General features: G+C 42.6%; 4 protein-coding genes across 7 annotated transcripts; 3 read left to right on the top strand and 1 right to left on the bottom strand.

Moving 5' to 3' along the window:
• Positions 1-388: 388 nt before the first annotated feature.
• SVR7 (pentatricopeptide (PPR) repeat-containing protein) lies at positions 389-3,814 on the top strand. 3 transcript variants are annotated; one of them, XM_088822151.1, is made up of 2 exons: positions 389-2,658; positions 3,402-3,814. In XM_088822151.1, exon 1 carries the CDS (start codon positions 535-537, stop codon positions 2,635-2,637), a length of 2,103 nt encoding a protein of 700 aa, XP_088678277.1. In that variant the 5' UTR covers positions 389-534; the 3' UTR covers positions 2,638-2,658; positions 3,402-3,814. The 3 variants fall into 3 exon arrangements, with proteins under 3 accessions (XP_088678277.1, XP_088678279.1, XP_088678278.1); XM_088822153.1 differs by having other exon boundaries at positions 397-2,658; positions 3,520-3,814; XM_088822152.1 differs by having other exon boundaries at positions 401-2,658; positions 3,407-3,814.
• Positions 3,815-4,693: 879 nt separating this feature from the next.
• On the top strand, positions 4,694-7,173 carry LOC105962192 (uncharacterized). The gene is made up of 5 exons (XM_012986491.2): positions 4,694-4,962; positions 5,263-5,555; positions 5,864-6,246; positions 6,321-6,540; positions 6,648-7,173. The coding sequence occupies exons 2-5, from the start codon at positions 5,264-5,266 to the stop codon at positions 6,953-6,955; spliced, it is 1,203 nt and encodes a 400-aa protein (XP_012841945.2). The 5' UTR covers positions 4,694-4,962; position 5,263; the 3' UTR covers positions 6,956-7,173.
• On the bottom strand, positions 7,076-11,565 carry ADA2B (ADA2 2B). 2 transcript variants are annotated; one of them, XM_012986488.2, is made up of 13 exons: positions 11,240-11,565; positions 10,135-10,190; positions 9,686-9,864; positions 9,522-9,587; positions 9,311-9,436; positions 9,163-9,238; positions 8,988-9,036; positions 8,841-8,902; positions 8,691-8,762; positions 8,382-8,592; positions 8,094-8,301; positions 7,759-8,013; positions 7,076-7,596 (listed from the first exon to the last, which is right to left on the bottom strand). In XM_012986488.2, the coding sequence occupies exons 1-13, from the start codon at positions 11,287-11,289 to the stop codon at positions 7,405-7,407; spliced, it is 1,602 nt and encodes a 533-aa protein (XP_012841942.2). In that variant the 5' UTR covers positions 11,290-11,565; the 3' UTR covers positions 7,076-7,404. The 2 variants fall into 2 exon arrangements, with proteins under 2 accessions (XP_012841942.2, XP_012841943.2); XM_012986489.2 differs by lacking the exon at positions 11,240-11,565 and adding an exon at positions 10,858-10,963.
• Positions 11,566-17,960: 6,395 nt separating this feature from the next.
• On the top strand, positions 17,961-22,780 carry LOC105964772 (uncharacterized). The gene is made up of 2 exons (XM_088821321.1): positions 17,961-18,787; positions 18,901-22,780. The coding sequence occupies exons 1-2, from the start codon at positions 17,961-17,963 to the stop codon at positions 22,778-22,780; spliced, it is 4,707 nt and encodes a 1,568-aa protein (XP_088677447.1).
• The last annotated feature ends 4,900 nt before the right edge of the window (positions 22,781-27,680 follow it).

The following is a 27,680-nucleotide window of genomic DNA, read 5'->3' as shown; positions in this document are numbered from 1 at the left end:
GAGGTTGTTTGCAACGACGCTGAAAAATCAACTTAAATCGAAAAAACAAGTTCATAGTACCTTTATAAATATAGTTCAAAACAACTTATTTAAAAAATAGCAAAAACAAAAACTAATTTTACAAACTGCTAAAATACTAATTATAAGCCAAGAAAAAGCTCAAATCTATTTTTAAAAGCGGTAGCAAACACTACCTTAATTACAAAAGGTAATTTGGCCAAGAAATGAAACAATAATTTGTCTGATACATCGCATCCGATAAGCCCAATAGGCCCAAAAAATATTAATTAATCTTGATTAGTTGATTTTATTATTTAAAGAATTATTAAATAATTAATCTTTAAATATATATATATATATATATATATATATATATATATATATATATATATATATATATATATTACATATATTCTCTGAAAAGCACCGCCCTTCTTCTGATAAGGCCCTCCTTGAACCCCAGAAACGAACACCAAAAACCCACACAAACACACACACACACACACACAGAGTGCAGAGGTGGAGCATTCAACAATGGCGTACAATCTGAGCGCGTCGCCGTCAACTTCTCTATCTCACGAAACCCATCTCTTCTGCAACTCTCTCTCTCCTCCAAATCTCCATCAACTCAGAACCCATAAAAATCTCTTCTTTCCTCTCAAAATCCACCCCTCGACCCCCAATCTCCGCGTCTCCTCCCGAGTTTCATTACAAGAGCTACCCGCCGCCAGCGCAGCCTCCCAGAATTCCGAAACCCCAATTGGAGAAAAACCCATTTCGAAATCCACCGCCTGGGTCAACCCCAAAAGCCCACGCGCCTCCAAATTGAGGCAGAAATCGCACGATTACAGGCACGCCTCGTTATTGAAGCTGGCCGAATCTTTAGATTCCTGCGCCCCCGTCGAAGAGGATGTTTCGAGCGTGTTGAATATTCTCGGAGGTGGAGTGTTGGAACAGGACGCAGTGATTGTTCTGAACGGAATGTCTAATACCGAAACTGCCCCTCTGGTGCTCGATTATTTTCGAAAGAGGCTGAAGGTGAAGAGAGAAGTTGTGCTGTACAATGTGACCATGAAAGTATTTCGTAAGTGCAAAGATTTAATCGGGGCAGAGAATTTGTTCACTAAGATGCTCGAAAAGGGGGTTAAGCCCGATAACGTAACTTTCTCGACGCTGATTAGCTGCGCTAGGCAGTGCTCGTTGCCCGAGAAGGCGGTCGAGTGGTTCGAGAAGATGCCGTCGTTCGGGTGTGAGGCGGATAAGGTGACTTGTTCGGTGATGGTGGATGCGTACGGTAGAGTTGGCAATGTGGAACTTGCGTTGAGTTTGTACGATCGCGCAAGGAGCGAGAAGTGGCGGCTCGACGCGGTAACTTTCTCGACGTTGATTAGGATTTACGGGTCGTTGGGGAATTTCGACGGGTGCTTGAATTTGTACGAAGAGATGAAGGCGTTAGGTGTTCGACCAAATGCCTCTGTGTACAACTCTTTGTTGGATGGTATGGGGAGAGCGAAGCGACCGTGGCAAGCGAAGAATATTTATCGTGACATGGTGAAAAACGGGGTCGAGCCCACTTGGGGCACTTACGCAGCGTTGCTTAGGGCGTACGCTAGGGCCCGCTATGGAGAAGACGCGCTCGCGGTGTATAGAGAGATGAAGGAGAAGAAATTGGAGTTGAGTGTTGTGCTGTACAACACGCTCTTGTCCACGTGTGCCGACGTGGGATTGGCCGACGAGGCTGTCGAGATTTTCGAGGATATGAAGAGTTCGGGTACGTGTATGCCCGACAGCTGGACGTTTGCTTCGTTGATTACGATATATTCTTGCAGCGGGAAAGTCGAAGAGGCCGAGGCTATGTTGGATGAAATGGTGGGGGCCGGTTTCGAGCCTAATCTCTTCGTCTTGACGTCGTTGATACAGTGTTACGGAAAATCGGGCCGAACGGATGATGTTGTAAGGACTTTCGATCGGATGTTGGAGCTGAATATAAAGCCGGACGATCGGTTCTTCGGTTGTTTACTTAATGTAATAACACAAGCACCGATCGAAGATTTGGGCAAGTTAACCGATTGCATCGAGAGAGCCAATCCGAAGCTAGGCCACGTTGTGCAGCTTCTTGTTAACGGAGACGAAAAAAAAGCCGAAGGTGAAATCTTGAAAAAGGAAGCCGGCGAGCTTTTCGGGTCGATTAGCGTCGATGTGAAAAAGGCGTACTGCAATTGCTTGATTGATCTGTGTGTTAATTTAAATCAGTTGGGTAGGGCTTGTGAGTTATTGGAGCTAGGGTTAGGGTTGGAGATATACACCGACATTATGTCGAAAACCCCGATGCAGTGGTCTTTGCATTTGAAGAGCCTTTCATTGGGTGCGGCGTTGACCGCGCTGCATATATGGATGAACGATTTGTCGAGGGCGATTGAAAACGGGGAGGAGTTGCCTTCTTTGCTCGGGATTAACACGGGGCACGGGAAACATAAATTTTCGGAAAAGGGCTTAGCTGGCGTTTTCGAGGATCATTTGAAGGAGCTGAACGCTCCTTTCCACGAGGCCCCGGAGAAGATCGGGTGGTTTTTGACTACTAAAGTTGCTGCCACGTCGTGGCTCGAGTCGAGGCGTTTGACTGATGTGGCTGCTTGATCGATACTCCGAGTTTTTGGGGTAAGTGTTTTTTTTTTTATTGAATTTTGTTGAATCTGCTGATAAGAGGAATTTTTGTTTTATTCTTGTTTTGTTAGTTGAGTGTGGGCTTTAGGCGATTATATATCGAACAACTCTCGTTTGTTATTGTTATGTTTGTATCGTTGCTGTTCGATGAAGTGTGTTTTAGTGAGATCGTTGTCTTTAAATTCGAAAGATGTGTATTTATGATTATCGAATACGGAGACTAAAAATTATCTGGTTTGTTTATATGCAATAATCTGTAATTAGTATCGACCTCTGTCGAGTGTCGACCCTAACGATTTTTTTAAGGTTTCATTAACAGAACCTTAAACCAAAGTCATAGGTTTCTTGTTTTCGATTTGCAATAGGGGAATACTATTAAAAAGGTTGTATTGCAAGCAACCTATAAGCCAATGCAGGAAATGAAAATGACCGTTTTACCCTTCGAGTGTTTACGTTCATAATTGCCACAAAGGGACGATGAAGTAATCTTACAGAGAGAAGGGGTGACACCGTAAGATTGGAATAACCAATTAGCTGAGGAAAGAAAGAACGGTGTATCTGTTAAGCAAAGAATCTGTGTAAATTAGGCTATCATATCGAAAATCGAAAATAAAAAGCCCGTAAAATCCCGTTTCGATTAGGCTATCATATCGGAAATCGAAAATAAAAAGCCCGTAAAATCCCGTTTCGAAAAGAACGTGCATTTCAAAATGGAAATCTATTCCGTGTTTTTGCAGCACAGATTCTTCTTATCTGCAGCAGTAGCCTTGTTGTTAAGCCTGGCATGTTTATTGACCATTATGCCCCCGGTGATTAGCGTCCTCTATTATTTCTGGCCTCTTTTCGTCTCCACAGCTATAGCGTTGGTGGCTATAATCGTAATTGGCCAAATATCGCCTATACCTCGAGAACTCTCCGATGAAAGACAAGGAGAAGCGTTGTTGGATTACGTTGCGGGGAAACAAGAGTCGCTCGAAAATTACTAGTAGTGATTCCGATTTGAAGATGATTAACTAGACTCGATAATTACGTTGTATCATCTTTTATCTTTTATTTTTTTCGACGTGTACTTTTTTTAATAAAGAAATTTCGGAATTGTGAAAAACTAACGAAGCTTAGAAATTTAATAATATATATATATGTATGTGCATCGACTGTTACATATTTCATCATTTTCCGAACATAGATCTTCATCTTCTTCTTCTTATTCTTTGTATTGAACTGTAACACTAAATGTAGTATCTGCACATTGAATGGATGTTGCATTTTCTTGAACTACTAAACCATCTTCACTCTCGACGAGTGTTGCGTAGTGATCCGAACCCGAGTGGGCCCCGGTGAGTTTCGTGTTGTTCTTGGCAAGATGATGGGGATTCCATTGCAGACCAAGAACACGAACTTCCTATCCAGAATCTGATCAAGAATCGGCAAAATCAAAGTCGAAAATTTAGGAAATCATCAAGTGTGAACGATTGAAAAAATGTACCTCGATAAATTAATAAACTTGTTTAGATAATAATTTCTTATGGTTTGGACTCGGAAAACACGTACTAAATTATTAGCTCGATAATTTAATATTTCGCTAAATTAATAGAATTTTGTCGATTCCGACTGTATTAATTCATAGAGGTTTAATTAATAGAGGTTTAACTGTATATGGCGAAATAATTGGGTTAGGCTTGTCCTTTATAAGGCCCAATGTATATTTTGTTTTGAAATTGAATTATTGAAATAAATATAAATGTGCTCTTGTGGGGGATTGTATTATTTACATACTAAAAATTACACAAATTAATTAAAATAAATACAAATTCGATTATAATAATAATAATTTTATTTATTTATTTAGTTTTACTTTTTATTTTTTGTATTTCAGTGAATAGCTACTAGCCTACTACACTCTTATTTTGTAAATAATAATAAAAAAAACAAATAATAAAAAAAAAGGAGGTGGTCGGAAGAAAAAAGACAAAACAAAAACCTGTGCAGAGTGCAAACAAATCCCACGAAACATTTGTGGTACATTACAACAGTAATGCTATTTTGCCTTTGCTAACACCACCTTCTCTCTCTCTCTCTCTAGACCTCTCTCTCTCTATCAAATGTTCCTGTTTTTTGTAAAACCCATTCTCCACCTTCATAAACCCTTTTGCCGCCATAGCTGTCACCATAAATTATCTGCGCTAAAACCGAACGCATGCTTTTAATTTTTCTGGGGTTACTTTTTTTATTATTTCTCTGGGTTTATTTTATCTCCGAGTTTGGTTCTTTGTCCTGAAGCTGTTTCTGCATTTTAAGGTTTGTGGGATTTTTTAATTTTTTTTTTCTTTTTTTTTTGCTTGTCATGTAATTCTTGGTTGCGGCATGTTCATTTTCAGACACTGTGTGTGTGTGTGTGTGTGTGTGTGTAATGGTGTTCGATTTTACGAAAATAAAATCAATTTTTCAGACCAGTAATTAAAGATTCTTGTTTGCCATGTTTATTAGAAACTATAAATTATCCTACAAATTTTCGCAGAATTTCGATTTCTTTTAACAACCGTAATTCGAATTGCTTATTTAATCAAAGGGTTTTTCATTATGCTATTACTTGTTCAGAATGTCTGAAAATCAGGTTCTGAAAGCATGGGAAGAGCGAGTAATTTCGTCGGAAAAGGGGAACCGGATTATCCACTATATACTAAAAGATTCCACCGGAGATTCTCTTCTTGCGGTGGTGGGGAAAGAGAGGAGTATTAATCACATGTGTTATACAGTTTCAGAGGAATTCTTACATGCAATGGGGCCCACAAGCACCGTCCACTCCTCGACAAAGTGGCGGTCAAGGCGAGATGTTGTTGAGTGGCTCGTTTCGCTAGTCTCGAAAAACGGACCGATCGTGGCTAACTCGAGTACGTATAACTATTGCCCGTTTAGCTTAACTATTTGCATGTTTACAATTTATTCAAGATTGTGCTAATGAATCTTGATCAGTAATTCGATTATGTTGTTTTTGAAGAAATGATACGTATTTCGAGGGTAAAATTATCGAATGAATTCAAAAGGGGGAAGAAATGTAGCTGTTTTATTTAGTTTAGTACCTATTTTAACTCGACTTCGTCGTTCTTATTTTTTCCCATTTGGATTATGTTTTACGTTTGAAATTTGTTCTTCTCGTTCGATTTGTTAACCGATTTATCTGTCCACTAAAAAAAAGCAGCCAATCCTTCGACTCTTAAACGTCAAATCATACAGCAAAGCAAGAAGAGTCGACAGACTTCAACTCCCGAAGAACTCTCAAAGCGAGTTTTCAAGAAAACCAAACGCTGCATGCTATTAAACCACACACTCGAGAATACTACTAGCCTCGCGGGTCCCACAAAATCGGACCCAACTAATCATAAGAAATTGTTGAATACGAAACCACCCGAGCCACAACCTCAGATAATACTGTCCAAATTCAACACGAATATCGAGCTTCTCAGTCAAGACAAAGGCATGCAAGGCTGCTGGTTTAGATGCAAGATACTCCGTTCATCTCAAACTCGTCTTATGGTTCAGTACACGGATGTCTCGAAAGTTGGCGAACCCGGAAAACTAGAGGTATATATACATATACAGAAGATGCATACGCATATACATACACGTGTATTGATCGATATGTGTAAATTGTGTAGGAATGGGTCCCGGCGTACAGGGTGGCGAATCCGGATAAACTTGGAGTGAGATGTGGGACCCGCCTTACGGTTAGGCCTCGGCCTCGTAAGGAATCTTGTGAAGAAACTAGGTTTGTTGTCGGAGATGCGGTTGATGCATGGTGGTGCAATGGGTGGTGGGAAGGTGTCGTAATTGGTTATGACTCACTTGCTAAACGTAATCTTCAAGTTTACTTCCCTGGTAAGTCTTTGATTAGTCGTGATTAATTTAATTATTGGACCTTACCAACCAAACGAGGCCTTACAAAATACCGAGGATTTGATAATGCGGTGATCATTTTACGGCAGGTGAGAACAGGTTTTTGACAGTTGAGAGAAAGAACACTCGAGTTTCAAAAGATTGGATCGATAGCCATTGGGTTAATATAAAGGCGAAGCCCAATATACTCTCTTTCCTATCATCGATTTTCAGCACGAAACTACTTCCTCCACTCCCCGTTTTGGCTGATGCTGCCAGCTGTGCACCTGGCAATAGCAAAATTCTCAAACCCGGGCAACTTCAAGTGAACGAAGATGATAAATCTGTGGAGGGACTTAATTTCAAGAAACGGTTTATATGTAGATATAACAAAAGTATCTCTCGTGCTTCTGGTTGAGCGAGAACAACGAAATTCCCCCTTTTGTTTTTTTTTTGCTGGCAGCTTAAAATTGTGAAGCAGTTGGTATAGTTGAAACTGCTTTAGTAAGCCTAAGTATTATTTATAGCAGTGTACATATTTTGGCTGTGTATAAATTTCTCATCAATTATTCTGTAATACCAATCCAGCTGAATTTACAAAAAATAAAATAAAAAAAATAAAAAAAAAAATCGAAAGAATTACAACCGTTTGATCTATAGAAGTACTCAAATCAAGAAAAACTTCAGTCAAGAATGGTGAATGAATTTTCAGATACAGCTCATATCAGCCTAAAGAATGCCATGAATACTCGACTAGAAGAGCCTAATTCCGAGAGAAAAAAAAAATTGAAAAAATGGTAGCCGATAAAATTCTCAAATCGAACAATTGCAGAAAAAAACCCGAATTTGATGGCCGATATATTTACATCATGGCTGAACAATCCCCTTCTTCATAAGAATATTGTAAACTTTGTCGATCTTTAGTGGGTCGATTCGAAAGAATGCATAGGCATCAGATTTCGTCTTTATTTTGCCGCTCAGAATTAGTATCGACATTCGCTCCTGCATTTTCAGATACTGTCTTGGAACTAATCCCATTTCTTGGCAAAGCTTCATCTCCTGCCAACACACAATCACAGTACATATATAAAAATATTGCACCATATGGGGTGTTTTTGCGAATATTAATAATAAGAGACCCTTCTTAGCAATTAGCTATAATACAGGGGACTAAATGCAATAAACTCCAATATATTCGGAAAAAAAACTGCACACACTTACAGATTCAGACAGTAAATTGGCGGCAGAAACAGAGGCAGAATCGAGGTCAGTTGACGAGTTGCCTTGGCCAGCAGATGTTGTAGTTGAGTAAGTACCGAACGAATCGGAAGATACCGGAATATTCCGGCTCTCCTGGCTGCTCTGCCCCGCCTGAGAACTCTCTTTCCGGCGAGCATTATCCTCCGCTTCTCTCCTCCTCTGTTCAAAATATCTATCCGCTTCAGCCGATGTACGACACCCCACAGCTCGTGCCACCTACAATAAAATATTCAATTTAAATTAATTTCCAAGAAAAATAAATAAAGTTACAATATTATTTTTGCAGTATACCCTACCTTGAGTTCAACCATTCGTCTTTTAATCCTATGTGCTGAAATCACACTTTTTATTAGTTCTTCGTGCTCCTCTTTCGTATGCAAACGCATCAAGGGGTCGTATTTTCGGACTATCTCCTTCTCCTCTTGACTCAGTTCCCCAAACGGACTTGGATCTAGAAGATTCCTTTCCACAATAAAATCCTTCCTCCTTTGCCTCTCGTCCAGCCTGTCAAATCGCAATTTAAAATATATTTTATGATGAAGATATATGGAATACGGTTATTTAAAAAAAAGTAATAATAATACCTCTTTGAATATATACGGAGCACTCTGATTTTCAACTCACGCTCGACTTCTGTATCGTTTTCTTTAAATTCCATGTCAGCTAGTAATTGCTCTGCATCATTATCGTATTCGACATCAAATTCTTGTCTTTTAGGGTTGTAACCACTTGCATCCATTAAAGACGGGGCTTTTGCCTTTGTCGATTTAGGTTTGTTTCCACCAAAACTCCGCCCTGATATATGATGTACCGATAATACATTAAAGCTTAAAAGTGAGAGAAAAAAAATCAAAATTAAAACAAATAATAGTTTCCACCAGAAATTTACCCACCCTCGGTTTTCGGATTTTCTCCCAGATCTTTCGCGTGGGACATGTTGGATGCCTTCTTATTAACTTTGGCTCCTGCAATTTTTTATTTTTATTTTAGTTTAGAATCATTCGAGAATATCGTTTCAATAATTAGAACATAATTGTGATTACCGGCACTGGAGGCGGCTGAAGGCAAACGGCCCGAAGGACCGCTTTTGTATGAATCTTCAACCCTAAAAGAAATAAAAAGAGTACGAGTTTAAAAGGTGTTTTTGAGATAGTGTTACACAATATTTGTACATAAACCAGTTACTGTACTTGACTCGTGACGGGGAAAATGGGGTTTCCTCTTCTAGTTTCAGTTCCCCTGCAAAGGAAGGCAGTTAGGGTCGACTTTTTTCAGATAATACGATAAATAAATCCCCAAATCTAATAGCTAAAAATTCAGTCAAAATAAAATAAAATAAAGCAGAAGACAAGAAACAGAACGAACCTATTTTGTCCTGAAGATTCCCTTTACCCATCGCAAGGAGTTCGTTTCGATTTTTTCCATCAACGTGTGTCATATCCTGACAAAGGATACGAGTTTTACATTTTACGATAAAAAAAAAAAATTATTACAACCTTAAAAATATGCGTACCGGTAGAGGGAAGTAAGGAGAATTAAGGTAAGCATTCCGATAATGTTCGATGCACATTTCCTTTGTCTTGGTTCCGACATGCTCTGCAACTTCTGCCCAGTTTCCCATTCCATACATTTCAAGTCCCTGCTCGAGTGGTATAAGTGAGGCAGATAAAACGATAGAAATTCAAAAAATAAAATCGACGAGTTACATAGAAAAAAATAATCACCTCCAACAGTAACATTTCTTCATCAGCATTCCAGTCGGGAGTAATGAGAGGAAACGACAGAGTGTCCTATACAGATCACATCATATCCAGTAATATATTATTTAATAAATAGAGAAATGGGACGAAAAAAAATTAAGTTAAATATCGTCAGATGATGTACTAACCATAACCCGATAAGAATGAGAACTTTTGTGTGGATGGACTTCAGCCCCGACTGAGAAGCACTCTACGCATAAGTCGAAATCAGAACACACTGCACATTTCATACGAATTCGGCCTGTAATGTCTTTGTTGCAATAGTTACAATGGTACAATGCCCCTTTTCCGTCTGTCGTTCCTTGCCCTGAGTAATCAAGAACACGACACAAAAATAAATATCTCGAATTTTGCAGAATCCAATCAGACAAGAACAGAAAGTCGGAAACTATATAGCATCACTTGGTGAATGACTCATTCTTGAAGATATATATACAAACAATATAAGACCAACGAACAATGATTTTTTCTGTATGTGCCGTAATGCTGATTTTTTCTGTTGAGATATCGAAATGTGAGATACGATACAGATTCATTCACTAAATGCTCATTTAAATTGTAAGAGAAGATAAGTAACCTGTAGAAGCAGATTCAAAATTTTCTCCGCTAGATGCATTCTTTTTTCTCCTTGATCTGCCAAGAAATACAGAGTATGTCAAATTAAAAGAAAAATACAATTTCCGACAACACTAAATGAAATTAGTGAAAACAATAGAGTAAATGTCGAGACGAAATTTGTATTGACGGATTCTTGAATTCGATAATGAAAGTTAACATTCTCCCACATACTAAAAAGTTCATTATACATGAGAACACAAAACATAAATTATGTAAAAAAACGAAAAAGCCAAAACGATAAAGAAAATGCAATCTACAGCCAAGAAATATAGAGTATGTCGAATAAAAAACATGATTTCCTACATAACTCCAGCCTAAAAACCTCAAGAACCAAACGAAATTAGTAAAGAAACAGCATAAACGTTGAAAACGGAATTGAACTTGATACTGAAAGCTAACATACTCCCACATACTAAAATTTCATCGTAGATTATGTAGGAATCGAAAAGGCCAAAAACGATAAAGAAAATGCAATGCACAGCCAAGAAATATAGAGTTATGTCGAATAAAAAACACGATTTCCTACATAACTCCAGCCAAAAAAAACTCAAGAACCGAACAAAATTAGTAAAGCAATAGCATAAACGTTGAAACAAAACTGAATTTGATACTAAAAAGTTCATCGAAGATTATATAAGAAAACGAAAAGCCAAAATACGATAAACAAAATCGCAATGTTTACATGTCATGATCAGAGCTAGAAGGATTTTCTTCATGATCCATTTCCGAGAAATTACGAGAAACGAGAAAAAACTTTAATCAGATAAGAACAGAATAATGGGAATTTAATTTCATTCCATCATTATTCACATCCATTTATACACTTGAATTCCTATCAGTTGAGGTAACTGCTAACTCAATATGGGTAACTGAATCAACTAACAAACTCAGTAACCGCAATCCCTAACAGTACAGTTGCATTATCAAACACTATAATAATTACCATTTCCCCCCAATTTGAATACAACGGTACAATATGCAGCCACTAAGAAGTAAGAACTCTCGCAATTAAAAAAAAACCCAATAAATACGAAAAATTGAAAATTGAAAATTAGAAATCAAACCTTTGACTGGGATCTTCTCCACCATGAAAATTTCCACGGGAGCGACCCATTGATCGGCCGATTAAAATAGAAAAAAAAATCACATAATTTACATAAAAATAATTGTTTTTTTTTTTGAATTTACTCTTAGTTGATCTTTATAATTCCAAAACGTGGATAATTAAATTTCAATTTCAGGTGCTTAATTGGAGGAAAATATATATGCTTCGAATTCCTAAGAACCCTAATTTACACGAACAAACTATGCGCTTTTCCAGTTCCTTCCATTTCTTTTTTTCTTTTTCTTTTTCAATTTTAATTTTTTTGTTATTTTCGTTTCATCCATTGACTTTCACATGTAGTCAAATAATAACATACAAAGATATTTGTTTATTTTATTTTCGAAATTTTTGTTTATATTCATATTTTTTTAAGAAATATATATTTCATTATTATGATTCCGGGCTTTTATATTATGCTCTTAAATATTTACTGGCCCAAAGTTTGATAACACACAAATCAACTTGATCCAATTTGACAATGCCCATTAGGATTAAAAGGGAAATTAGATACCAAAATGAAAAATTGGAAATTCGGTTATGGGTGGAAATCGGAACGAAATTTTTGAATTCCGTCGATTTCAATCGAAACGTATCTGAATTTGAAACCGCTTGTCTAATCCGGTTTCCAAAATTCTGTTTTTGCATTTCTAATCCGATCATTTCCGTGTTTGGAAAAAAAGAATTATAACTTAATCCAATTATAGAATTCCAAAATTCCGTCAATTGCGAGGCATCAAAAATCAGAACGGATTTTTGAATTCCAATTTTTTGGATCTAGAATTGGTACCAATTTCCAACTTCTAAAAATAATTAGAAAATCCTCGAAAAATCATTTCCAATTTCAACACAATAAACTTGATCCAAATTGACAATGCCCATTAGGATTAAAAGGGAAATTAGAAATGAGAGTCAAGCCCGTGAAAAAATCGGAAGGAAATGTTTGAATCCTGCCGATTTCAATCCGAACATTTCCGAATTTGAATCCGCTCTTTTTTTTTTTTTTTTTTTTTTTGAGTTTGCAAAATTCTGAATTTTACATTTTTTTCAACTTTTTGTGGAACCAAACCGAAATTTCTATATCTATATCTATACTATTTCTCTCTATGATAAGATTTTGAGGGTAGTTAGATAATTGAATTGGTATTTCATTATTTCAATTTCACAATAATAATAGCAATTAAATTACATAATGTATTAAAAGAAAAGACCATCATACAATCATAAACATACGGTGAAGACTTTGTTTTGCTTCTTAAGCTTTTTTCTTTGTTAGGATTGCCTAGGGCTATGTTTGGGACGAAATTAAGAAATTTTGGAATTCGGGATTCCGGATTGATTTTGATGTTCTATTCATTTTTTACATTACTAATAACTCGGTGTTTGGTGAAACACGATTAACCTCTGGAATTCGAAATTCGAAACGGGAAATCTCATAATTTTAAGGGGTGTATATTTTTTTTTTTTCTTCACTAAACCATCTTCTGCCACAATTATTACCAATAACTTGCAATTAATTGGTAACTTTAAATTGTTGCTTCAGAAAGAATATGGTAGTTAATAAAAAATACGGTATATAAATATGGTTCCAAATATGGTTACAAAAGTATTTTTCTATTACTAAAAAATAACTTTTTTGTAATGAGTACATAAAATAGCTACAAATGTGAGCAATTGTTACGAAAACTTTTATTAGTGAAAAAGAAAAGTGTTTCATTCCTGATAGCTCTATTGGCCCAGCTCAATAGACCCACATTTACTAGGCCACATGCCCAATTTAATAGCATTTCTACGGAAGTTCAATCACATCCGAATAAGGTTGAGCCCGATAAATTGATTTCGGCCCAATCAATAAAGTATAAATACAACTTAAGTTCGTTTAATGAAGGTACGCTATTATTATTCAATCAATTCTTCTATTCGAATTCTCTCTACAATTACCAAGTATCCGCACGTCTGACTTGAGCGTCGGAGGGGTTTCCGCCGGATAAACCCCCGGCCTAGTTCACGTGTTCTTTGTTCGCAGGTATCTCAGGGGCCATCTAGCGCGTGAGCAGTGATCCACTTTGCTCTCCCAGCTCCCTCGATCTCAACTATTTAAGGTGATCTATTTTTAGCATCATCATAATGGCGCCGTCTGTGGGAAGGCATACAAGATCACGTAGCGAGCATGATGTCCCTGAGTCATCTACTCGGAGAGAACGTGCCAATGCTAACAACCTTCCACCTCGTGGAGGCTCTGGCTTGCCACTTCCTCCTCGTAATCAAGATCCACCTCATGAGATGCAGATAAATCCCCCGCAGGATCCACCACTCCCCACTCCTCGAACGGTTCAAATAACCGAAGAGGCCCTCCAATACATGATTGCAGAAGTTTCAACTCGAGCTGCCACTGAAGTAATAGCACAGTACATCGCCACAACGGGAGTCAACGCTCCATTTGCATCTCCACCCGTGGCACAACAACCTCCACCGCCACCAGATAACACATCCACCTCAGACCCTAGGTCTCGAATGCAACAATCTACTCATCGCCATAATGCACGAACTGGGCGACAAGTCTCACGTTCACCTTCAAGAGACAACGCCTATCGCCAACGAGTACCTCCGCACAATGCTGGAGATGATGAAATTAACAGTCGAGTATCTCGCTCAAATAACCTTCCCCACATAGGTAATCCTATTGGTGGAAGGGCAATACCTCCAATAAGGCGCAGTCCATTCACTGTCGCAATAATCAATGAGATACTACCCCAACGGGTAAAGATCTCGAGTCTACCGCAGTTCGATGGAACTAGCGACCCACAGGAGCACCTTGAAAAGTTCTACGCCATGGCAGATCTATATGGCCCAACTGATGCGGCGATGTGCAAGATGTTTCGCACAACGCTCTCCGACCGAGCATTGAGCTGGTTCAACTCCTTGCCCACTGGGTCAATTGAAGCTCTCTCCCAACTAACGGATCGCTTCACTCACCATTTCGCTATCAACAAAGAGTACGCTAAGACTCCCGCGTATCTCTTCACTATCGCCCAAAGAGAGGGTGAAACCCTCCGCAACTACATTCAACGATTTGTAGAGGCAGCTCATGAAGTTCCTAACATGGGAGGAAGCATGCTCTCTGGCATCATTCAACAAAACTTGAAGCAAGGTAGATTTAAAGAATCTATTGCAGGAAGACCTCCAACCACTCTGGAAGAGCTACTAAGTCGCGCTGAGAAACACGTGCGCATCGAAGAAGCTTCGACCCCCGCTCCTCCTAAGAGGAAAATAGATGAAGATCACTTTAGCACCCGACGACGAGATGGCCGAAGACAATCGTCGACATCTCATTGACAACATCCTTCTACATCTCTGGACTTCCAATGATGTCAATGACACTTGGAGTCTCTGGAGCTCATAACATTGTTAGTGATCGCATCATCCTAAACTGGGGGGCTATCCTACCTTAAGGATGATACATCCCCTCACCTTTCTACATGAATTGGACGAAACATCTACATCATCTATTTAGTACAAGTTTAGTTATTTTGAACGATTCGCTCCCAACTTGTTTAGTCACATTCGCCTCAAGTAGGCTTGTAACCTTCACATTTTCAAGCAATGAATAAAACAAGTTATTTCCCTTACACTCGGTGTTATTACTCAACAACTACATAATTATTATCTCAAGTCAACATTAACCCTGGGAACACTTAGATATTTTATAATGATCTATATAGCCTGGCCAGCTTGATTTTATAAACTTCTATATCTGTCTTTATTGGGTTCTACATTTAAAACGTGGCCACGGTCCTAACATATTTACGACCCATGAGGTCTAACAAGGGGCACGATCCCCATCAAAAAATCTTGAGAGTCTGATCCTCTCATCAAGTACATCACGCACAATGCTAAATGTAAACACATATAAGCAACGCGTCAAACCAATGACAATGTTATACAAAATAAACGTCAAATGAAATAGTAATGGGCAAACGCATCTACTCCAAATATGAAGACAAAATGAAGAACTTACAATTTCACGCACCTCGGGCCACGTGCCATAAAAAAAAAAAAAGAAGAAAAAGAAGAAGAAGAATAAAAAAAAGAGGAAAAAGAAGAAGAAGAAAAAAGAAAAAGAAGAATAAGAAGAAAAAACAAGAAGAAGAAAAAAGAAAAAGAAGAAAAACAAAAAAAAAAAAAAAAAGAGAAAAAAACGAAAAAGAAAAAAGAAAAGAGAGAAAAAAAAAAAAAAAAAGGAGTGGCACGCAGCCAAACCTCCCAAACACCCCCCGCGCGGACACCACTCCACCCCCCGGGGCGCGCGGACCCCACTTCACCCCCCGCGCGACCCCACCCCCACTACCTACCCCTTCCCTTTCTCTCTCTCTCCTTCTTCTCTCTCCTGACCCACCTGCTCCCCCTCTCTCTCTCTCATTCTTCTCTCTTCTGCCATCCACCCATGTCAAATCAAATTGCGCGGGACCCCTCCACCCAACAATTCAATCGCGAGTCAGCTCCCCTCCACATCAAATCGCGCGCAAATTTTAACGTGCTCCCCAAATCGCTCGCAAATTTCACCGCGCTTCACCAAAACGCGCACGAATTTCAACGCGCTTCACCAAATCGCGCGCGCTCTGCAACGCGCCTCACCAAATCGCGCACGCTCCCAAATAGATAAATACAAATTATTATTTTTCCACACTACGTCAACATTTAACGCAACACCAGTCTACTGGCTCCGCCGCAGTATCTCCGGATAACCCTAATCGCGTGCTATTGGAACGCGCGATTTCTTTCACCGGTGCAATTTTTTACCGGAACTCGATCCAATCACCTTCCATACGTCGACGACACAAACAAGAAGATCGAGATACTTGTCTACTCTCGACACGATCCGGTTACTCTCTCCAATTCGCTTCCACATCAATTCGAGAGTGGGGGCTTAATGATATGTCTATTGGCCCAGCCCAATAGACCCACATTTACTGGGCCACATGCCCAATTTAATAGATATTTCTACGGAAGTCCAATCACATCCGAATAAGGTTGAGCCCGATAAATTGATTTCGGCCCAATCAATAAAGTATAAATACAACTTAAGTTCGTTTAATGAAGGTACGCTATTATTATTCAATCAATTCTTCTATTCGAATTCTCTCTACAATTACCAAGTATCCGCACGTCTGACTTGAGCGTCGGAGGGGTTTCCGCCGGATAAACCCCCGGCTTAGTTCACGTGTTCTTTGTTCGCAGGTATCTCAGGGGCCATCTAGCACGTGAGCAGTGATCCACTTTGCTCTCCCAGCTCCCTCGATCTCAACTATTTAAGGTGATTTATTTTTAGCATCATCAATTACAAATTGTATAATGTTGTCACAAACCAAATAAATAATCTTAGTGACATATAATTACATTATTTTTTTCCTCAAAAAAGAAACAAAAAACAAAAAAACCTTATTACAATAGTCATAGACTTTGTGTTCTTGAAATACTCCTATTGTGGTTATTTAAAAAAAATATACTTTTTTTTCACGTATTTATTCTGGTTTGATAGTCTTGTAAATAATGATTCTCATTCATTACTTTCTTTAAATTCACAAGCTATTAGCAAAACTCAAGTTACAAACATAAAATATTTATTGACAATTATATTTGTCATATATAGTATTTGTGACATGATCGTTATTGGATCATAAAATTTAAATATTTTGAATTTTTAGTATTAGTAAGGAAGATAGTGTTCATAAGAAATTTTTGTAACAATATTATTTATGATATAAATAAATTAATTAAATGAATATTAAAAGCATGTATTGGTGACGAATGAGTCTTTTCTAACAATAAAAAAATGTTTAGTGTGGATAACTTTGTTACTTGTAATTGACCTATTGTAATGAAGGGTTTTTTGTCACCGCTTTTCGTAACGAATTAGGGATACGTGTGATCCAGCCCGGTATCGCTTGAAAGATCCAATAAAGACCAAAGGCCCAAACGAAGTCAAAAGGCCCCATTAAGCCCATTAACGGAAGAGGGCCCATCAAACAACTATTCGGTAGGCGAGAAGGACCACGCAACGGGTCGCGAGCAGCCCGCGAGCTAGAGGTCTCTCGCCCTCTCGCTCTCTCGCCAAGCGTCTCGCCGCCCACCGGGGATGATCATTGCTGCACATGGGGGAATTTAATGCACGTCCAATCCACTGACAAGAGCAGAGGAATGTCGTTTCGGCCCCTGCTTTTTACACCTGCAGCCGCCAATGAGATGACAGATTAAACTGAATTGAAAGTAATTTGGGGTCCGGATGCATAATTACCGCGATAGGACAGGTAAATTAAATTGAAGAATATTTGGCGTCCGTCCCTTTATGTAGTATAAATAAGGGCAGTAAGTACAGGTAAAGACAGGAAAAAAGATAATCATATACCAAAACTACGCATATAAACATAATATCTTCTTCAGGAAGTTACTGACTTGGCCGTCAGAGTGCTAACTCCGCCCTAAGTCCGGTTCTTTTCTTTCTTGTAGGTTTATCGTGGTCTCCGGTTCAAGTTCAAGCCTACTCAAAACTCTTTAAACCAGCCCACCACGAATCCAGTCGGATCAAATGGCGCCGTCTGTGGGAAACCGTTGAGCAAAGCTGTGGCAACGTTTTCCTTTAAAACACCTTTATCTGTTTTCCTTTAATCAATATACATATATCAATGGCCTCGTTTCCCAGCATTGTGAGGGACCTCACCATTCAGATGGAGTCCGAGGCAACCCCAGCCCCGCCGGAGCACCAACCAGTCGTCGGAGAGGCCTCTACCACGAGAGAGGAGATGCCTCAAGCAACCGGCATTACGGGAGGTAGCCCTATGGTCTCCATGACTATGGAGAACCTGCAGACACTCTTGGCAAGCGCTGTCCAGGAGGGCTCTGTTCGCGCACCGAAGGAGCCCGAGGCAGCGTCGCCCAAAAGAAGGATGGAGATGGTGGGGCGAGGAGGCGAGGGCCCCGGCCGCACGAGTTCCTCGTTCGGTACATTAAGCCCTTTCGCAGCCAGCGTTCTGGAGGATGACCTGCCGCACTCATTTCGACCTGTCACTTATGAATATCTGGGGACCACTGACCCTTTCGAGCATCTTTGTCGCTTCAATAACACTTCGGATTTGCACCGATTCACTGAGGGAGTAAAATGTCGAGTCTTCGCGACTACGCTGGCGGGAGCCGCGCAAACTTGGTTCAGTCAGCTGCCTGCCGGCACGATCGGCGGTTTCGACCAGCTAAGCGCCTGTTTTATGGATCATTTCGCTAGCTCAAAGAAACAGAAAAGGAGCACCTTGACGCTGTTCGCGGTCAAACAGAGGGAGGGAGAATATCTACGGGGTTATATCAAACGTTTCATCTCGGCCACCTTGGAAGTACCAATCACCTCGGAGGAGGTCTTGATCAGTGCTCTCGCTCAAGGGTTGCGGGCCGGCGATTTCTTTACCTCGCTCTCGAAAAAGGCCCCCGCATCTTTCAATGCTCTGCTGAAAAAAGCCGAGCGGTACATGAACGCCGAGGAAGCAGTGCATAATAAATTTGGCGAAGCCAAAAGCAACCACGAGGCGAGGAGGGAAAGGTGCAGAACGAGAGAAAGATAGGACCTCGTTTTGACAGCTACGCAGCGCTAGTCGCGCAACCGGGAGAAATATTGTTGGCCATAGAAAATAACCCAAAGTTAAAGTGGCCTCGCACGTATGCAGAAGCACCGAAGAGAAGCCCCACGCTGGGAAGTTTCTGTCGTTTTCATAATGATTATGGCCACACCACCAATGAATGCCAACACCTTCGTGACGAGATCGAGAGGCTCATACGTGCAAAAAATCTGCCAGAATTTGTGAAAGAAGGGAACCAGCGCCCGCAGCAAGCCCCCGCTCGACGCGCGAACGAGCCTCGCAAGCTTGAATTGGGAAGGGAGAAGCAGAACGAGAGGAAGGACCAAGTGGCGCCCGCCAACTTCATTAGCATGATTTTGGGAGGACCCTCGGGGGGAGATTCCAATAGGGCCCGGCGAGCGCATCTGAGGCAGCTGCGAGAGACTGAAGAGTTATTTGGAGAAATAGAGGAAGCAGATCGGGCGAGTCGTGCACACCTCCGACGCTTGTACGAGATGGAAGCTCAGCTCGAGGAGGTGCAAAGAATTTCCTATGTTCCACCCATTATTTTTGGTCCGCAAGACGAAGAAGGAATCAGACAGCCGCATTCTGATGCCCTGGTGATTACTGCCATGGTCGCAAATTTTGATATCGCAAGGATTCTGGTGGACACTGGCAGTTCCGCTGATGTTATCTACTACGACTGCTTCAAGAAGATGAATATGGATTTTGAATTGAAATATGTAGAGACCAACTTGGTCGGGTTCTCAGGAGAGTCGATTCGGTCAGTCGGAGAGGTATGCCTACCCATTTCGCTAGGAATGGAGCCGGCGCGAGCCACGCGCTCCGTAAAGTTTTTAGTGCTGGATGCGCCCTCTACCTACAACATCATATTGGGACGTCCCTCCATGAATTCATTCCAGGCGGTAGTCTCAACTTACCATATGAAGCTAAAATTCCCCGTCCTGGATCAGATTGGGGAAGTCCGAGGGGATCAAGAGACCTCGAGGAGGTGCTATTATGACGCATTGAGGAGAATAGGAAACATAGATACTATTCGCACTGTCAACCCGGGCAGCCGGAAGGAGGACCGAATGCCGGAAATAGACCCTGCAAAAGAAGAAGCCCACGTAAAGCCAATGGAGGAGTTGATGGTAATTCAACTCTGCGAGAAGGATGCCTCTCGCACCACCCGCATAGGTGGCGGGTTAGACGCTGACATGTCTCAACAGCTGACAGAATTCCTGAACCAGAATCAGGATGTGTTCGCATTCACTCCAGCAGATCTCGGGAGTATCGACGAACAGCTCGTGGTGCATAGACTAAACGTTAAGCAGAATGCGAAACCAGTTAAGCAAAAGCGTCGGCATTTTGGAGCAGAGAAAGACAAAATTATACATGAAGAAGTGCAGAAGTTGTTAGCGGCGGGACAGATCCGGGAGATTCGTTTTCCTACTTGGCTGTCCAATGCAGTTTTAGTCAAGAAGGGCGATGGGAAGTGGCGAATGTGCATTGACTTCAGGGATCTCAACAAAGCATGTCCCAAGGACTACTACCCTCTGCCGCGAATCGGCCAGCTCGTAGATTCAACCGCCGGTTGCGAGATGTTGAGTATGATGGACGCCTCACAAGGATACCATCAGATTCCGTTGTGCCTTGGCGACCAGCCCAAGGTGAGCTTCATCACCTCCACTGGGACCTATTGCTATACGGTAATGTCTTTTGGGCTTAAAAACGCGGGAGCCACGTACCAGAGGCTAGTAGACAAGATGTTCAGAGACCAACTCGGGAGGAACATGGAGATATACGTGGATGATATGTTGGTGAAAAGTCAAAAGGCGACCACTCATTTAGAAGATTTAAAGGAAACATTCGGCACGCTCCGACGCTACGGCATGAAGCTTAACCCCAATAAGTGTGCTTTCGGGGTGAAAACGGGAAAATTCCTGGGTTACATGGTGACTGAAAGAGGAGTGGAAGTGAATCCGGAGAAAGTGCAGGCGGTTTTGGATATGGAGGCACCACGTAATATTAAGGAGGTTCAGATGCTGGCGGGAAGAATAACAGCTCTGAGTAGATTCATATCTAAGGCGGGAGAGGCTAGTCACCCTTTCTTCAAAATACTAAGAAAAGGGACTCAATTTGAGTGGACGGAAGAATCTGGGAAGGCTTTCGAGCAGCTCAAAAACCTTCTCGCTCGTCTCCCGCTGTTAGCGAAGCCTGCGCCAGGAGAAAAGCTTTATGTATATCTAGCAGTGGGTGAGTTTGCGGTCAGCTCAGTCTTAGCCCGAGAGGAGGAGGGAGTGCAGAGCCCAATATACTATGCGAGTAAACTCTTGCGAGGGGCTGAGCTGAGATACTCCGAGATAGAAAAAATGGGCCTGGCACTAGTGACGACAACACGAAAGCTAAGACCGTACTTTCTTTCGCACGCAATAGTGGTCCGGACTAACCACCCTATGAAAACAGTGATGGGACGGATGGAAGTCTCGGGAAGAATGGTTAAATGGGCAGTAGAGATGGGGCAGTTCGATATCAGCTACGAGCCACGAATCGCCATAAAAGGGCAAGCTCTAGCGGATTTTCTGCAGGAAACAACGAGACCAGATGAGCAAGGGATATGGAGGGTGTTCGTCGACGGTTCGGCGAATGCATCAGGAAGCGGGGTAGGAGTGGTGCTAACAGAGGCTGGAGAGGAATTGGAGTACGCGATCAAGTTGCCTTTCAGAGCCTCAAATAATGAAACAAAGTATGAAGCCGTTATACATGGGATGAAGCTGGTATCTTCAGCCGGAGGCAGAAAGTTAAGCATATTTTCGGATTCACAGCTAGTAGTACAGCAAGTAAAAGGCGAATTCGAGATAAAAAACGAACGAATGATGGCTTATTGCGAGATGGTGCGATCAATGATGAGCGAGTTCGAATTTTGCGAGCTAGCTCAAATACCCCGAGAGGAGAACCGACATGCCGATTTTCTGGCAAAAATAGGAAGCATGGCGGTAGGATGCGAGTCAAGAAAAATACAGTTGCTGGTGGGGGAGCCGTGTCGCGTGGGCGAGGAGCGGGTTTCGACAGTGACAAGCGGGGAAGATTGGCGCTGGGAGATAAGGGCGTGTCTGCAAGGAAAAGTGCTAGCAAGCGGCCGCGCGCAGAAGGTCCTGGAACAACGAGCAAGCAATTTCTGCTTGATCGGGGATATACTTTACAAAAGAGGATACACTAGGCCACACCTAAGATGCCTATCTTTGGAGGAGGGCCGTTACGTGCTGCACGAGATTCACCAAGGATGCTGCGGAGACCATGCGGGAGGTAGAGCGTTGGTCTCGCGGGTGCTGAGGGCAGGATATTTTTGGCCCACCTTGAGAAAGGACGCGGGAGAGTTCGTAAAGAGATGTGATAAGTGCCAAAGGCATGGCCCTCTGATTCACACGCCGGGAGAGGATATGACGATAATAACTTCCCCTTGTCCCTTTGCGCAATGGGGAATAGATATCGTGGGCCCCATGCCGCTGGCGAAGGGGCAAAGAAAATTCTTAATAGTCGCTGTAGATTACTTCTCCAAGTGGGTGGAGGCGGTGGCAGTGGCCAGGATCACGGATACTGAGGTCATGAAATTCATATGGCAAAATATCTGCTGCCGATATGGGTTGCCTAGGGATCTCATTTCGGATAATGGAACGCAGTTTAACTCAGCCAAGATACAAGGATGGTGCGCAGGTATGGGTATCAAGCAGAGATTTGCAGCCGTGGCTCACCCGCAGGCGAACGGACAAGTCGAGGTGATTAATCGGGTACTGTTAGAAGGAATCAAGAAACGTCTGGAAGGGGCGAAAGGAAATTGGGTTGAGGAGTTGCACGCGGTATTATGGGGATACCGAACATCGCCAAAAGAGGCGACATGAGAAAGTCCGTTCTCATTGGTGTACGGGTCAGAGGCTGTCATACCAGTAGAGGTAGGAATGCCGTCGAGCAGAATTATGAATTTTCAGGAAACAGCTAACAGCATGCGCTTGCGAGAGGAGCTGGACTTGGTAATGGAAAAGCAACAGAGCGCGAGAGGAAGAATGGAGCTCAGCAAAGCTAAAATTAAGGTAGTCTATGACAAGAAAGTGAGGCAGAGAGTCTTTCAAGTGGGAGACTTGGTCCTAAGGCAGGCGGATGCACTCAAAGCAGTGGGAAAGCTAATGGAGAAATGGGAGGGCCTATACAAGGTGGTGGCGGTGCTCGCAGGAGGAGCTTACAGGTTGGAAGATATGGAGGGAGCAAGCCTAGCTCGCGCATGGAACGTTTGTCATCTGAAAAAATACTATACATAATATGATGGTACCATAATATTTTGTATTATAGGAATAGGCCATATTTTTGATCGTTTATCCCGCCTAGCTGCGGGATGAACCATATTCCCTAAGTAAGCAGAAGCAGTAATGGGAAACGGCCTTTTTTGGGAAAAACTTAACTTAAAAATTCTCAAAATGAATTACGCGCACATAAACAGAAAGTGTGAGCTAAAGATTATAATTATGAGAAACGAAGTAAAACCAAAAGTTGCGGGCATAATTTGCATCGAGCAAATCCCGCTAGAGAGTACGAACGAAAGTTACAATGCGAAAGTTGCGAGCGAAATTTGAGTCGAGCTAGAGAGCGAGAACGAAGTAAAACCGAAAGTTGCGGGCATAATTTGCATCGAGCAAATCCCGCTAGAGAGTACGAACGAAAGTTACAATGCGAAAGTTGCGAGCGAAATTTGAATCGAGCTAGAGAGCGAGAACGAAGTAAAACCGAAAGTTGCGGGCATAATTTGCATCGAGCAAATCCCGCTAGAGAGTACGAACGAAAGTTACAATGCGAAAGTTGCGAGCGAAATTTGAATCGAGCTAGAGAGCGAGAACGAAGTAAAGCCGAAAGTTGCGGGCATAATTTGCATCGAGCAAATCCCGCTAGAGAGTACGAACGAAAGTTACAATGCGAAAGTTGCGAGCGAAATTTGAGTCGAGCTAGAGAGCGAGAACGAAGTAAAACCGAAAGTTGCGGGCATAATTTGCATCGAGCAAATCCCGCTAGAGAGTACGAACGAAAGTTACAATACGAAAGTTGCGAGCGAAAGTTGCATCTTGCTGGAGAGCGAGAAGGAAAGTTAGAAATATTCGAATATTTCCAATACGAAATTGGCGAGCAATGATTTGCAGCCATGAAAATCTCGCTGGAAAGCGAGAAAGAAAGTCAGAAATATTTGGAATATTCCCAATACAAGTGTGCGAGCAAGGATTTGCATCGAGCAAATCTCGCTAGAAAATGAGAAACAGAAAATATTTGGAAACGAAGTTTGCGAGCAAGCATTTGCATCGAGCAAATCTCGCTAGAAAGTGAGAAACGTTAATTATTGGAATATGCGTCGAGCAGAACACTCTCGAAAGTACGAAACGAAGTGCGCGAATGAGAGAAGTAATAGAACTCAAAAGCATGAAGTGTAAAATTAAGAATGTAACAGAATAAACCCAAAACGATAGATAATAAAAATATCCAAATGAAAATTAACATTGTTCAGAATTGGAAAGGAAAAAACGAATTGTTCAAGGTTGCTGCGAATAAAGAGAAATATAAAAGCCTCAGGAAGGAGGGATATCCGGAAGAGTAGAGGCAGAACATGTAGGGTCCAGGCGAGCCATATTAGAGGGGGCTTGTGCGGCGTACTTGTTCAGCTCTGCGAGCATTCCCTCGAGCACCCCAGCCCACCAGGCGTAGTCCACAGGTTCAGTAGGATTTCCCTCCCAGCCGGGGATCTCATCGCCCAGCAAGTCAATGATGGCACTTATTTCCTCCGAGGGGTCATCAAGATTATGACGAGCCGCATACATACGGATGCCCCGGTCCATGAAGCCCATACCTATTGGTGCCGCGGCATTAGCAAAATGTGCGGACGAAGGATACTTGCGGGTCAGGCCCTCGCGATACGCTCGCATGAAGTCTTGCCCATCTATCGAGCACAGATGGTCGTACAGGCTCCTCGCACGCTCCAGTGCGACAGTCCTCATGCACTCGGCCTCCACCACCTCCTGTTTCTGCCGTGAAATAGCGATCAACTGCTCCTTTTCGGCATGAAGGCGAGCGGCCTTGCTCTCAAGAGAGGACTTCATCGCATTATACTTCTCATTAGCTAGGCGAGCAGTCTCATCTTTCTCGTTGGCCAACTCGCGAACCATGTCTTGCAGGCGGGTGACCTCATTGGCTTTCTCGCTAGCTAACCTCTTCATGAAGGCAAGCTCTTCGGCTTGGCGAGTAGGGTCTGTCGAGCCAAGACCATGGGCGAGAAGAACATTGATCTGAAACGGTATATGAAGCAAGTCGTAAATATAAATATGCTAGCCGCGAGATGAAGATAAAATTGCACTTACTTGGGAACAATGGAATAGCAGCCGGGAATATTGCTGCTCGTGAGACATACGCTCGAGCGCCTGCGCATCCTCCGCAAGCTTCAGCTGGTTGAAATGTTGGGATAGCTCGTCGAGACTGCGGTCAGGCGAGAGGGACGATAGGTAGCCCTTGTCATCTGCACGATGTCGCTTGGACATCGTAGAAGTATGTTCCCCACTGGCGTCTCGCTTATGGAGACCGGCGTCATAGTGCACCTGCTCCAGCGAGCGAAAGGAATCATGGGCCTCCTGGTTATCGGCATTTTCGCTACCGAGATCGATAACGGGTTGCCAGACAACGGATGGGGGAGGAGCAGTGGGGGTCTCTCGCCGTGGCTCCAGGCGAGAGCCTGACCCTGTCGCCGCGCTAGTGGCTGCCTTACAAGGAGAGGGTGTGCGATCAGGAGGGGCATGGCTCGTGGACTCAGATGGCGTGCGGGAGGACTGGGCGCGCTGCTTGGCGAGAGCCGCCTTTATAGCTTCTCGAATCATCTCGCCTGATGAAAAACACATGGTAAACAAGCAGCAATGGTTAACAATTATTTAATGTGGAATAAATCAAAATAATAACAAAATATGGAAATTATCCCTAATAAGTACCCAGCGGGCGAGGGTCAGACGAGGACATATCCCACAGTCCAGCGCGGGCAAAAAGAGAGGGGCTAGCTACTATCTTTTCAACATCCCACAATTGGGGGGGGGGGGTACGAGCAGTCAACCGAGAGAGTACCTCCAAGCAGTCGGGAGACACCCCAACAGGGCGAGGGGCTGTCTCAACATATGACGGATCAAAGCCCTAGGAAGTGGGCGAACGAATAAATAAAAAACGTTTGGGCCAATTATGTACTTTGTTAGTCAAACCCTTAAAAAGACCTACGCCAGGGCGAGCTGTAAGATGAAAAAAGCCAGAAGGAGATCGATTCACCTTGAAGGCAGAATGGAACAGCTCGCCGGAAGGAGTTACGGAGGCCTCGGCACAGATAATGAAAAAGGCCGACATGAACTTAATAGAATTAGGGAGAAATTGGTTGATGGGCACGCGAAATTTGCGTGCCACATCTAAGAAAAAGGGGTGAACGGGCAGCGATAAGCCCGAGAGCAATTGGTCAATATGCCAGGTCATATAGCCAGGAGGAGGGTGAAGGGAGTCTTGCGAGGGGGAATGAAGAGCTAAATCGTAGGAAACGTCTATCCCTTGACGCTCGAGTAGGTCGCCAATATCGTCCGGGTTAAGAATCGAATGTTGAGGGTTGGTCAAAATGCAAACTGAGGGTTCCCTCACTTTCGGAACCCTGACAACCCCTTTCTCTCCGCCAGAAGGGGAGGTCGCATCATCCCCCCCTTTACGTCGCGAGAGGAGGGGGGCTTTGCCTTTCTCCTTCTTCTGGCGAACAGAGATGGCCGGTGGGCCTCGGGCTTTGGAAACCACGACCCTCTTCTTGGGCCTACTTCTCTGTTCTGACGGAGGTCCGAGGCGAATTACAGGGGTACGAATCTCCCCGGAGGAAGAAGAGGAAGACTCGGAGGACATGGAGTAGAAACGAAGGGAGAGAAACACAAATAAAACTAAAGAGAGAAACGGAAAAGCAAGAAAGAAAAGTATTTACCTGGATGAAAGGGAGGAACCGGAGGAGGGGAAAAGCAATTTTCTCACGCCGGAGAAGGGAAGAGAAAAAAGAAGAAGGGCTAAAGGAGGAGTGAAATGAGAGGAATGGGGAGGACCCCCTCTTTATAGTCAGGATGTGGGATTTGAAGGGACCCGCCTGCACTGCGTTAATGGTGAGAGGACAGCGCAGGCGGCGTTTCGACTTCCCAAAAAAAAAAAAAAAAAAAAAAAAAAGAACGGTTTTAATTAAATAGATTAGTAAATTCAGATATTTAATTATTCGGAATTTGTACGGTTTTTTCTGCTACGTAATGTGAAACGAGGCACGTTATTCGAAGCAGTGCAAATTGATTATGCTGAGATACGGGTCGCTAGAGCGGGATACACGCTGTCTCTCGCAAAGGAGCGGACTCGCAGCCACTAGCATTAAGTCGTAAGTAACCGCGAGTGGGGGACTAGTTGATCCAGCCCGGTATCGCTTGATAGATCCAATAAAGACCAAAGGCCCAAACGAAGTCAAAAGGCCCCATTAAGCCCATTAACGGAAGAGGGCCCATCAAACAACTATTCGGTAGGCGAGAAGGACCACGCAACGGGTCGCGAGCAGCCCGCGAGCTAGAGGTCTCTCGCCCTCTCGCTCTCTCGCCAAGCGTCTCGCCGCCCACCGGGGATGATCATTGCTGCACATGGGGGAATTTAATGCACGTCCAATCCACTGACAAGAGCAGAGGAATGTCGTTTCGGCCCCTGCTTTTTACACCTGCAGCCGCCAATGAGATGACAGAT

This window comes from Erythranthe guttata, chromosome 8, assembly GCF_056151865.1.
Source record: "Erythranthe guttata isolate IM_541 chromosome 8, IM_541, whole genome shotgun sequence".
In the NCBI taxonomy this organism is placed as follows: Eukaryota; Viridiplantae; Streptophyta; class Magnoliopsida; order Lamiales; family Phrymaceae; genus Erythranthe; species Erythranthe guttata.
This window is presented reverse-complemented; position numbering and strand designations above follow the sequence as displayed.

Bases quoted from the DNA above. Each gene is read 5' to 3' on its own strand.
- LOC105964772 (XM_088821321.1), top strand. From the start codon at position 17,961: ATGGCCTCGTTTCCCAGCATTGTGAGGGACCTCACCATTCAGATGGAG. The intron at 18,788-18,900 runs GTACATGAACGC...TCGTTTTGACAG, and splicing joins CTGCTGAAAAAAGCCGAGCG to CTACGCAGCGCTAGTCGCGC.
- ADA2B (XM_012986488.2), bottom strand. From the start codon at position 11,289: ATGGGTCGCTCCCGTGGAAATTTTCATGGTGGAGAAGATCCCAGTCAA. The intron at 10,191-11,239 runs GTTTGATTTCTA...ATTTCTTGGCAG, and splicing joins GGAGAAGATCCCAGTCAAAG to ATCAAGGAGAAAAAAGAATG. The intron at 9,037-9,162 runs GTTCGTTCTGTT...CTTCCTTTGCAG, and splicing joins GAATCTTCAGGACAAAATAG to GGGAACTGAAACTAGAAGAG.
- LOC105962192 (XM_012986491.2), top strand. From the start codon at position 5,264: ATGTCTGAAAATCAGGTTCTGAAAGCATGGGAAGAGCGAGTAATTTCG. The intron at 5,556-5,863 runs GTACGTATAACT...AAAAAAAAGCAG, and splicing joins ACCGATCGTGGCTAACTCGA to CCAATCCTTCGACTCTTAAA. The intron at 6,247-6,320 runs GTATATATACAT...TAAATTGTGTAG, and splicing joins GCGAACCCGGAAAACTAGAG to GAATGGGTCCCGGCGTACAG.
- SVR7 (XM_088822151.1), top strand. From the start codon at position 535: ATGGCGTACAATCTGAGCGCGTCGCCGTCAACTTCTCTATCTCACGAA.